Source organism: Urocitellus parryii, chromosome 5, assembly GCF_045843805.1.
Source record: "Urocitellus parryii isolate mUroPar1 chromosome 5, mUroPar1.hap1, whole genome shotgun sequence".
Taxonomy (NCBI): Eukaryota; Metazoa; Chordata; class Mammalia; order Rodentia; family Sciuridae; genus Urocitellus; species Urocitellus parryii.
In genome coordinates this window covers 89,406,466-89,419,124 of record NC_135535.1, presented here as the reverse complement: position 1 = coordinate 89,419,124, position 12,659 = coordinate 89,406,466, and the positions used below count along the sequence as shown (strand labels likewise).

General features: G+C 32.4%; 1 protein-coding gene across 1 annotated transcript; it reads left to right on the top strand.

The window, feature by feature from the left end:
* Positions 1-3,572: 3,572 nt before the first annotated feature.
* On the top strand, positions 3,573-9,125 carry Iapp (islet amyloid polypeptide). Its single transcript, XM_026391962.1, has 2 exons — positions 3,573-3,652; positions 8,927-9,125. Exons 1-2 carry the CDS (start codon positions 3,573-3,575, stop codon positions 9,123-9,125), a joined length of 279 nt encoding a protein of 92 aa, XP_026247747.1.
* The last annotated feature ends 3,534 nt before the right edge of the window (positions 9,126-12,659 follow it).

The window sequence follows — 12,659 nt, the reverse complement described above, 5'->3', positions numbered from 1 at the left end:
AATATGATGAGAAAGTAAAAGTATTTTTAAAAAGATATACAAAAATGTTTTGCTATTTAAAATTTGATATGATAAAGACCACTATTCTATATTGTGGATTATATCCTGACACTCAGTTTAATCTGCTCTTCTCTCATGTTTCCCCTTTATTCCACTGTCAAATCATGTTATGATTCTGAATATATTTTGAATGCATTTACTACTTCTCTAACTTTACTGGCATCACTGGACTCTGAGACTTCCTTTATCATTTCTTATTTGGAACCTTGATGTAGTCTCCTAATAGATTTCCTGGTTTTACTCTTTCCATCCTCTGGTCCATTCCACACAGTAGTTAGAGTGATGTTTTAAAGATGCAAAGCAGAACATTTCACAATCCTGCTTGGACCCTTCAGTAGCTTCAGATTGCCACCTAGAGATCCCAAAGTCCTTAAGTCAGCCTTCTTCAGTGACCTGCCCCTTCAGGCTCCTATTTACATCTTCAGCATCTTTAAACATTTATGCCTTTATTCAGATGAATTTACACATGTTCTTTGATGGTTCTGAACAATTTCCATTACTCTTTCTTTGATTGCTCTTTTGCTTTGAGAATTCAACTTAAATTCCACCATTTTCTTTCTCACACCACTATATTATTTCTTTTCATAGCACTTACATTTTAGTTGCGTATCACTTGCTTACTCTATTTCTTCCACAGACTCTAAGCTACAAGAGCAGAAATTTGCTTGATTAACTGTCATATCTTTGTTACTTATAATAATCCCTGCCACAGAGTTGGTCCTCAACAAACATTTATTGAATCAATGTAATATATTACAGGACAATTTTTCTCAATCTTAGTGTATATACTAAGGAAAGATGCACATTCTGATTCAGTGGGTCTGAGATTGGGCCTGAGTTTTGCATTTTTAAGAAGCTCCCATGGGAGGACAAAGCTGCCAAAACCTTTTCACACTCTAACTAGGAGACATAAGATGAGCAATGATGGTATTTGTTCTGTAGGAAGGAGCTCCTGATCCAGTAATGGAGAAGCCAGGTTAAGAGGATTTAAATGACCACATAAGCTAACTTCGTTCCATTAATATAGGAAGTATGTAAAAACTAGAAGCAACTTGGTATTAGGATAGGCATTAATCTTCCTAAAAATTATACAAGATCAGCATAAGGCCACATCTGGCTATAACCAAATCACTCAAGGTGTTGTAATAAGATACCTAATGTAGAGAAAGCAATTGGCAATTCAGTATATGGGAATAGAGATCCTTTTTAACAAAGAAATAAACATCCTGGTATAGTTGATGAGAATTTGAACTTCACTCTGTAACCTTAAGCAAACCAATTATATTCTCTAATTTTCAGTTTTACTAGCCATGAATTGGAGCAAATTTTGCCTATCTTAGAAGTGTGAAGATGAAGGAAGTATCACATATCAATTAAATAACTATGCCTGACACATAGTAAAAATATTAGGTCCTTTGTAAAAATTTTCCTTATAATATTAACTTCCTAGGGAGTGAGGGAGAATTCATTTTTTAACATAATATTTGGCACTCTTAACATCTCAGAGTGAAAAAGGGCTATGAAAGTAAAATAAATAAATAGATAGATTAGAGGCAGTGATCTAGGACTAAATGAATGCTCAACCATGAGAAAGAAAATCTGAGAATTGGTTCAGGATTTAGAATTAATTGGTTGTCAGACATTGGACAATATTTAATATGTCTAGGCCTCTATATCATTTCTAAACTACTATATACAACTGTTATATACATTATCTTATAAGAAATGATTGACATTCCAAAACCTTTATTTCATTTTCTTCCCTTTTGGAATATCAGTAAACTTCACAGAAATATTAAAATTGAAGAATCATCGAATATTAAAACAAGTATTAGAAACAAGTTAGTCTCTTTCTCTTGAAATTTCTTCTAACACCCTCAAATGGTGTTACTAAGCTTTAAAGAAGTACTTGAAATCAATAAGCTTACTATTTTTTTTAACTTGGAGAACTTCCATCATTTTTAGATAACACAAACATACACCGTTTCACTGACAGTTTGAGTTTCCTTTAATTGCTGTACATGGTAGACAGTAGAATGAATTGGACATAACTTTTCTATGTTCATATATGAATACACGACCAGTAAACTCCACATCATGTACAACTACAAAAATGGGAAGTTATACTCCATGTACATTAGATATGTCAAAATATATTCCACTGTCATGTAAAACTAAAAAGAATCAAAAAAATTTTAAAAAGAAACACAAAAAAGGGAAGCACATTTGGTGAAAATAAAAATAACAAATTATTTCAAAAGGCAAACTAGAGAGTATTCTGCTGAATCAAGTCATTCATAATTTTCTTAAGAAGTTAAACGGGAAAAGAATATCTTCCTTCAAAATAACTGTGATATTTCTGTATACTAACTAATGGGAAAAGTCCCTGAAAACTGTGAGACAGAGAGAGAGAGAGAGAGAGAGAGAGAGAGAGAGAGAGAGAATGTGTGTGTATTTGTATATGTATATATTTGTGTGTGTATATATATATATGTTTTTATGTATATATATATGTGTATATATATGTGCATCTCTATTTAAATATTGACATATGAATTTGTAGATATAAAATCATTGTTTTATGCCTTAAATCTCCCCCACCTCACTGTAAATGACTTTTGGTTTTATATACTTTTTTAAAAAAATAAACCTCACCCTTCTATTCAATATGTTTCTGAATGTCAGGGGATTAAGCCACAGAGGTCATCTGGATTTAGTTATATCTCCTCATTGTCTCTGACTCTCCTCTGCATAAAAGCACATTTACTGTTATTCTTAATTACTTCTTTTTTTAAGTTTTTACTATGACATACATGTAATTCTTGAAAATCTGCTTACATTTTACAAAGATGACAAATTGAAACTTCTGCTGTATATTACACATCATTAACTGCACAGAGACACTCTGTATCTGCTGTGTTAATATTTACTGATGTATTAATGTAATAATACCCATCTGCTTCTGCTGTCTATGAGGCACTTTCTATGTAGGGATGGAAACTGATGACAAAGTCTCTCTGAGCTGCTTGATGTCAGAGCTGAGAAAGGTGTGAAGGGTATATAAGAGCTGGATTATTGGTAAGCAAGTAGGGGGCAAATACTTTAGTGAATGCAAGTTTGGACTTGTTTTCATGCAGCTTTCTTGCTATCAAAGGCATTTTCTGATATTGCCGACACTGAAGCATTAAAAGGTAAGGAATTTCTTATTTCTGGGAAAGTATTATTTAGTAAAGAAGATTTGAAGTTAAATATATGGTTTATTTCAAAGGAAAGCTAAAATTTGATTATTAAAATATAAATTAATAGATTGTTTAGAGAAGAAAATTGGGAAAATGAACTTTTAAAAATATTGGAAAACTGGAGAGTATTAAAGGATTTTTACCAATAAGAATTATTAAGGTCTTTCTAAATTATGTTTTAAAATATTTAATTTTAAAATTACATCAATCTCAACTGTAAGAAATTTCCTGATTTCACTGCTAGATTATTCTTTTCAGAAAATTCAAGAAGCCATGTGTGTCCTAAAGCTACCAGTATTGCTCCTTGTGTTCTTTGTGGCATTAAACCATCTGAAAGCTACCCCCATTGAAAGGTTAGTAACTAACTTTAAAATCTGGTTACTTTTGTAAAGTGTGGGAAAATTAGTATTTAAAACTGCTTTATAACTAACAGCCCTTGTGCCATCAGATTTCTGGTGAAATTATGCTACAAACAGTACTTAAAGCCTTTCAGTTGTTCCTTGAATTCTGTGTTCTTTAAAGAATATTGTCAATGACTGATAAATCTCTCTGCTGGAACTTCTAACAGACAGGAATGGATAGTTCCAGTTTTATCAAGAAATATGCTCTTGGAACTTGGAGGGGCAAAGCCAGAACATGAAGCAGGAAAGACTAAAAGGTAGTCATTTCTACTCCATTAACCTGATATTGAAACAAACTAGAGATTAAGTAAAGCATGTATTTTATATCAAGTAGAATTTTGTGTATATTTACATAGACTTTTTTTTCCTTAAAGGGCTTTGGAAATATCCAAACTTTTACATTTCCTTCTGGAAATTAAAGTGTATATAAATAATCAGGGGGCAAATTCAAGTTTTTCAGAAGTTAAGAGGAACTAGTTAAAAAGCCATTTGGTATTTGGAGATTCATTCTATATTGATGGCTATTCTGTTAATAAAATGATGATAAAATGTTAATCTTCTTGATATTACTTCTGAGCTGCTATAAAGATAGATTAATAATTCTTGAAATATTTTCATTATATAGCCTGTGCATCAAGATTTCCTTGGAAGGCTTATTATTCAAAGGTGTTATATCATCTAAAGGGTAGTTTTAAGGAAGTGTAAAAACTACATCAGGTGAAATGATTAGCAGTAATTACAAGTTATGAATGGAAAACCCTTAAAACTTAGGTTTTCTTCCTTATATAAAAGATTTTGGAGTCCAGATTCATGCATCTGACATAAATAATGTCATGAGGATTTGTTTGTGCCTACATCAGTTTTGCCCATATAGTCTTGTAAGAATGAACATACACACTCTTCAAGACCAAGGAGAATTCAAACTGTCTTTAAAAAGAGTGTGTTTTAGTCATATTTGAACTTTTCTCATTAGAAACATTATCATCTTGTCTTTATTTTCTTTGAGATGTTTTCTGTTGGGTGGTGGTTCACTGCAATGTGTAAAGGTTTCTACTGTACCTACTTATAATAAATAGTAAGAATCATCAAAGGATTTTCTTTGTCATTTCAGGGCTTATTTAGTTTACAGGATGTTCTCAGAACTGACTGTAATTTTCAAGGTTTTTCATGGATAAAAATTCAAGGTTTTTCATGGATAAAAATAACTTTAAAACTGACATGAAGTTTCTGATAAGAGAACAATTGAATGATGACAGGAAAATTAACAGTATTACTTAGTATGTGTGTTAATATCTTGATCTTTTCTTTCATTAGATACAGACATTTCCTAAGTACCTTTACAAATATGCCTTTATGAATATGTACTTATTATGAGGTGAACTTCATTCAGAATTAGAATAATTCATAGCATTACTTATTATCAAATTAAATCATGCTGGTCTCATAGTCTTTTACTTTGAATTAGGTATACTTATAAGGCATTCTTCAAATTGCTTTTTAATGTGTTTCCTGAAATCAGTATATTCGGTCATTTTTTAAAGGACGAATGATTGGATTAGTCATCCTGAGTATTATATAACATCCTATAAATCTCATAAAAAGCTAAGAAAACCTTTGTAGAAATATCTCAAATTTTAAACTCCTTTTAAAAATGAAGCTAATATATATTTATTATTCACTGTAATTTGCTTCATCAAATTCAATCATCTCATTTGAGACTTTTGCAACATTTGTACAGGTATGAGATAGAATTAAGAAGCAATAAACTGACTTTACAAACCAGAAAATGGTTACTTTTATTTTTTGTACCAGGGATTGAACCCAGGGGTACTCAACCACTGAGCCATATCCTCAACCTTTTTGTTTTTTTTTTTTATTTTGAGACAGAATCTCACTAAATTGTTTATGGGCTCACTAAATTGCTAAGACTGGCTTTGAACTTGAGATCCTCCTGTCTCAGCCTCCTGAGTTGCTTGGATTACAGGTGTGTGCCACAACGCCTGGCATTTCTTTACTTCTTACTCATGACTAAGGCAAAGGATCACACACTTTCCCTTTACATGTTATTGTAAGTATCTATCTGGCAAATAATCAGAGGGTAGTCAAAAATATAATTTCCCAGTGCTAAGCTATAGTCACTAGACTCTCCCATTAGAATCTCACAGACTCCCACAAATAAATGTTAATTAAAAAAAAAAAACCTGAAACTGAAATGTCTTTAAACATACACAATTTAAGAGCTGTAGTTTAGCTTATTGCCATTGCTGTTTAGATTCTCTTGTGGTCAAGAATTTCTTGGTGTGTATGTGCCTATAAGTGGTCTGTAGTTTTAGTGTTTCAATAATTAGGTAGACAGACAAGTCATGTCTGCCCAAGTAGTCAATGAGAAAAAAATGCCTGAATGTGGAGGTGCAATGCCTTTTACTAACCATTTCAGCCATAATTTTCCAACCAAATGACTGTTTTGGGTAGAGTTTTGTTCATGCCCAACAGCATATTTGGAAAAAAAATTCACAGTTATGAAACAAACAAACATGAAAGTTCTTACTATTTGTTTTATGGAGAACAGTGGTCCTTTTACGTAATTCAAATAAGATTACATTTTTCCTAGAATAATTTTAAATTCTACTACTGACCTTCCAACTGATTATCAAAGCCCAGCTGAGCATTTAGTGAACAGTATTTCATATTCCAAGCACTGGCTAAACACATCTTGGGATAGATAGCCCCTTTGAATTTCCTAATGTGACTGATAATTTCCCCTACTGCTTTACATCTATTAGTTGGAAGTGTTAAGGCCAAATTCCAATTCCTGTTGTTTTTCAAGAAAAGAAAATCATTTAGAACTTAATGTCCAATGTACGAAAATAGCATTATAACTTTTTATAGCATTAAGCTATCTTTTTGAAATGTACATTGTTCAAAGTTATACCTTAAAAAAATATTAGAATAGTGTGAATAAGATATAGACCAAAAAAATAGATCCCAGCCTGGATTTCCTTTGCCTGAATAATTGCTTTGTCTGCACACACTTAGAGTCAATAAATATTTAGTTCACCTGATTCTGTCTGAAGAATTTTCTACATTTGGAAAATAATAAGGTGGTAAAAAAAAATTAAATTCTTTTTTCACATAAAACTTTAAAAAATTTACACTTAGGCTATCTCCAGAGAGAGATAATGAAATATTCCCCCTCACAAAGTAAACACACTGAGATAAATCCACTGTATTTAACCCAAAATATGTATATTTATTCACATCTGAACATTGAGCTTTTAGCCTCATAACTATTACATATATAAATTTTTAGCAACACTTTGGTTTCTATGGAGTTAAAAACTAAAATATTTCTATAATTTTCCTAAAGATTCCCAAATGAGTAAAGCAATCTTATTGTTCTGTATCCATTTAAAATTCCAATTTGAAAGACTGGGATAAAGCTCAACATGTGCAAGGCCCTGGGTTCAATCTTCAGTACTACAATAAGTCAGTAAGTAAAATACCACTTTGAAAGCACACTGGTATATGGTCTGTATCTGGAACGTACCACCAAAGGTTCAAGTATAAAGACTTGGTCCTCAAGCCACAGTGCTATCATAAAGTGGCAGGCTCTTTTAAGAGGTTGGGCCAGATAGGATTTTGTTTTTAACATTTACCCTAGCCCTTTCACTAAAATCATTGAAAGCATAAAATCTAAGTGACCAGAAGATAGAAATGTTCAAGTATTTGTGCTGGGGCTGGGGATGTGGCTCAAGTGATAGCGCGCTTGCCTGGCATGCATGCGGCCCGGGTTCGATCCTCAGCACCACATACAAACAAAGATGTTGTGTCCGCCGAGAACTAAAAAATAAATAATAAAAATTCTCTCTCTCTCTCTCTCTCTCTCTCTCTCTCTCTCTCTCTCTCTCTCCCCCCCTCTCTCACTCTCGCTTTAAAAAAAAAAAAAAAAAGTATTTGTGCTAAGAATAGAACTCCCACAATGCAAAAAGTGCCTGAACAGGTGACCAATTGATTTCCTTTTATAACACCTAACTTTATAATATCTGAAATTCTCCATTTTATTTTACTGTGGTAAGGACACTTAAATTTTTTAGTGGATAATGCATTATCTTTGACTGTAGACACAGTGCTCTACAGCTTATTCATTTTTAAAAAATATTTTTTTAGGTGTGGATAGACTTTTATTTTATTTATTTATATGCCATGCTGAGAATCAAACCCAGTGCCTCACACATGTCAGGCAAGTGTTCTACCACTGAGCCACAGTCTCAGCCCCAGCTTAGTCCTCTTAATAGAGACCTCATGTCCATTGATTAGCAACTCTATTTCCCCATCCCGCAGTCTCTGGTAAACACAATTCCATTGTTTAAGTCTCAAACTTGAGTATTTTATTCTTTTTACTTGTTCTTTTTATTTATACATGACAGTAGTATATATTTTGACATGTTATACATACATGGAATGCAACTTCCCATTTTGTCAAATTTGAGTATTTTAGATAGCTCATATATGTGTAAAATCATGCAGTATTTGTTTTTCTGGGACTGGTTTATTTCGCTTTAGCATAATATCATTAAAACTTATCCATCTTGTTGTATATTGCAGAATTTCATTCTGATACTTTTTCTTGACATTCCTGATTCATTATTTCAAGGAACTTAACAAAAATTAGCTAATATTGCTTACTTCTTGTTGGAAAGATCTGAGAAATTAAAATTACACATATACAAAAATTATATAAATATAAAATGATATATATGTGTAAATATACACATATTTATTTTCATATATTTCAATTTTTATATATTCTGGATTAGATATAAATTTTACATTCTGAATACTTTTTATATGTCAGAAAATAAGTTTATCAACAAGGTTTAGAAGAATATAATAGAAAGACTATTATTATTATCATTATTATCATCACTATATCATCATCATCATCATCATTCATCAGAAATGTATTCTGAATTTCCAAAGGAAGAATTATCCTGGGAAATGAAACATTGTCTACAGTGAAAGAGGCTGTATCATTTCCTAGTCAAAAATTGATTCTGTTTCATCTTCAAGGTATCAAAAGGATCTGTCATCCAGATGTTTGCAAACCAACACACTGAGCTACTTCTGTGAAAATATTTCCTTTTCTTTTCGTCTGTATGAGTATTTGGGGTCACATGGCTGTATCCAATCCCAATTCTAAGCCTCTAACCTTTCATATTTGTTCAGCATTACCAATCACCAGATGGACAAACGGAAATGCAACACTGCCACATGTGCAACACAACGCCTGGCAAATTTTTTAGTTCGTTCCAGCCACAACCTTGGTGCCGTTCTCTCAACTACGAATGTGGGATCCAATACATATGGCAAGAGGAATGCAGCTGAGGTTTTAAACAGAGAACCATTGAATTACTTACGCCTTTAGAGGTCAGTGTACCTCAATGGTTCTCAATGTTTTATGTATAAACATTCTAGTGATTTCCCATAATAATTAAGAGTGCCTTTTTCATTTCTAGAGTGAACGTATGATTGTGCCCCTTGTTTGTTAGCAATACAAGAAAACTGTTAAGAATTATCTTAAATTTACTACCAATTAAGTTTTCAGAATAAAAAGATGATGTCTTTAAAACTGATACGTTCTTGCTATACAGCTTTAGTTTTTAAAAGTCGTTTTAAAACGAAATTTTAAAGATCTGAGTTTAAGAACAAAGGAGAAAATGGTAGTTTGAAACTTGGTAAATGGTAAACAGCTAGTAGTCAAGTTTTGATTATGAGCATTAGAATACCAGCCCTTTATAGATATCCTTGTTAAGCAATCCCTTTTTGCACTAGATTTCTGAAATAAGATGCAGTTTTAAAAATAAGTGCAAAAGTACTGCTCCTGATTCAGTCAAAATATTTTTGAAAATTCTACAATCTGTTGTCCTTGGTAATACTAAAGGTTATTTTAAAGTATAAAAGCAATATGTGTCCATGAAGGCTTTATTGTGTGTTATCAGGAGTAAGCTTTTATTAAATGTATATGCCCTTTGTTCTGTTTAAGTGGCTTTCAGCAAACTTCAGTCATATTTTTTATACCTTTATTTTATTTGTTTATTGTATGTGGTGCCAGGGTTTGAACCCAGTGCCTCACACGTACTAGGCAAGTGCTCTACCACTGAGCCACAGCTCCAGCCCCATTCAGTTATATTTTATGCAGGGTATTTCAAAAGCAAATTGTGTTCTATTAGTCATGTCTTCAATTAAAAGACCAGAGACTTCTGGAAACTATGTGTTGTATAGCAACTTTTTTTTTTTTTTTTTTTTGGCTAATTGGATGCTTCTAGCAGGGTTTTAAGCATGTGATGTACTTTTTTTGGTGGGAAATGAAGTATTGGACATGAATGAAATGCTTTGCTCTAAGTCAGATTCATACAGGCTGTCTGCTTTTCCCAGACTGTGAGTCAGGTACCTTTGGAAGAAATATTAATTCATATAAACTACTACCATACTGAATTATGCCATTTCTAAATGCACTTAGCTTATAGTTTTTAAAAAATAGAAAAAAGTAGAATCTTAGAATCTGACTTGTTAACTTGATTTCTATGTTAAAATTTTCCCTTATGAAGAAGTGTGCCTTAGATTACAAAATTATAGGCTTTTGTTGTTTTTTTCTAGTGAGTGTGTAGAAATAGGAAAAGATATTTATAATGAATTTTATGTCATGAATTGCATATTAAAACAAATAAATGGGCATATAAATTCCTAGTGTGATGTTCAACTGTTGCCTCTTCTTTCAAAGTGGACTCATGCTCAACATTTGAAATTAAATAAGATTGAACCAAGTTATAATTTCTTAATGTTAATAAAGATTTTCCTATAATAGTATAAATAAAATCATATTACTTATCACATCTCTACAAGGAATATTATCTATAGTAAATACTTAGGCTCACAAATAATATATATTTATATGTTGTCATTTAGTTTTATATTTCAACACCCTAGTCATCTTTCAAGTTCAAGGACACTGCATATGGTAGTGCATAATTTCTAGTAATTAAAAACAAAGAATTCATACATAGCAACCTAACAACCTCATGTGCTAGAGATTAGAACATAGGAGTGACTGTATAACTTTTGATTCCAACTTAAAGACTTTTGAGAAGATGACATTACATTGATATGGTAGATATTAATAGTAAATTGTTTCTAACATTTATTCATTCAGTTTCTTATCAAAGTAAACATTTAAAAGTGTTTGGCATTATTTCTCTAGTTAGATTGGTATTTGCAAATCAGCCAACAATCTAACAACACTGAAAATACTTTACTGCCATGGAGCTCAATGAATATTTCCCTGATTTTCCACAATTACTCTGTAAAAATGATGAGTATAACTTGATTGTCTTTGGAGGTACCAATGGTAAGATTTTGGTGACTAAATTTATTCCAAACTTTCTCATCATGAAATCACAGACTCCTGATTAACAGTGAGCTACACTTTCAAGTACTTTTACACAATTATATTTTTAAACACTTAGAAATACAAATAGTTTCTCTATGTTCCATGTTGCAATAGAATCAGAATAAAGAATTTAATAATACCACATATAAAACTTTTAAAATGTCACATGAGTATTATAAGAGTTCATTATGTTGTGAGCCTCTTGCTTCTCTACATCCCATATATCATCATCAGAAAAATTATACTCAGAGTATAATTATACTCAGAGTAGAAAAGCCTAGTGAGTCCACAGTTCCTTTGGTTAATGTGTCTCAGTGAAGAATGGGGAGTTTCACATAAAGTTAAGACAAAGCATTTTCCTCCTGCCCTTTAATTTTCCCTTTCATACATACACACACTACTCAGAGCTAAGGAAAGATTGATCCTACAGTCAATGCATCTATAAGGGGCATTATTATTGCTCACCAATATCCTATAAGAGATCATACTTCTCAGCCCCTTTGCACTCACATGGGGCTAAAGGCCAATGGATATAAACAGGAGTGATGTGTGTCACTTCTGGTCTGATTCAATTGGTAAAATGCCTATATATTTTTCAGTCTTACTCTTTCCTCTGCTGCAGTAGTTCTGATGAGAAAGCTGGGTCCCCGTGAGTAACTTTGTGGAGAGTATTCCCATTCATCTGTTTAAACGTACAGTATGACTGAAAAATAAATCTTCATGGTTTCAATCTATAGCCCTACTCATAATATAAAAACCAAAATCAAACTTTTCACTTTGCCTTCCATACTTGCTTCTCCTGCCAACTATTCATTACATTTAAAAATAGTACAACCAGCCAGGCATGGTGGCTCACACCTGTAATCCTAGCAACTTGGGAGAATAAAACAGGAGGATCACAAATTCGAGGCCAGCCTCAGCAACATGGTGAGATCCTGTTTCAAGATAAACAATAATCAAAAGGCTGGGAATGTAGTTCAGTGGTAAAGTGCCCCTAGGATCAAAACCCAGTTCAAACAAACATACAAACAAAAATAGCACAACCATTCTTCCTCTATACTTCAACCTTGAAATCTAGGAAATATCTCCAGTTTGCTCTAATTCCTTGTTCCATACATTCAAATCAAAACAACTTTAGCCCTCTTTACTGAAAGCCAGGACCAATGAAATACCCTGTCAATCATTCTCTTACCTCCAGTTTTTTTCTACAATATTTTACACAAATAGTGGGAAAAGTTTCCAAATACACATTTCTCACTGTGTCAGTTTTCAACACAAAGTTTCCAGAGGCTTATTCTTACCTATTGCAATTTGTGAGATTGTTTAGCTTGACATTGAAGTCCCTCCAAAAATTAACTCAAGTCCTCTTTTCCAGCTTTATCTCACATCATTTTACTTCATATATTTATGAGAGTATTACATTGTTACTATTTAAAATGCTATATATAATGTCATCCTATTGCCGTATTCTTGGTGTATTTGATGCACCATCCTTCAACGTTGCTAGGTACC

What these genes read in the sequence shown, in the direction of transcription:
- Iapp (XM_026391962.1), top strand. Translation starts at nt 3,573, where the DNA reads ATGTGTGTCCTAAAGCTACCAGTATTGCTCCTTGTGTTCTTTGTGGCA. An exon ending in AAAGCTACCCCCATTGAAAG is followed by an intron (nt 3,653 to 8,926) that starts GTTAGTAACTAA and finishes ATATTTGTTCAG; the next exon opens with CATTACCAATCACCAGATGG.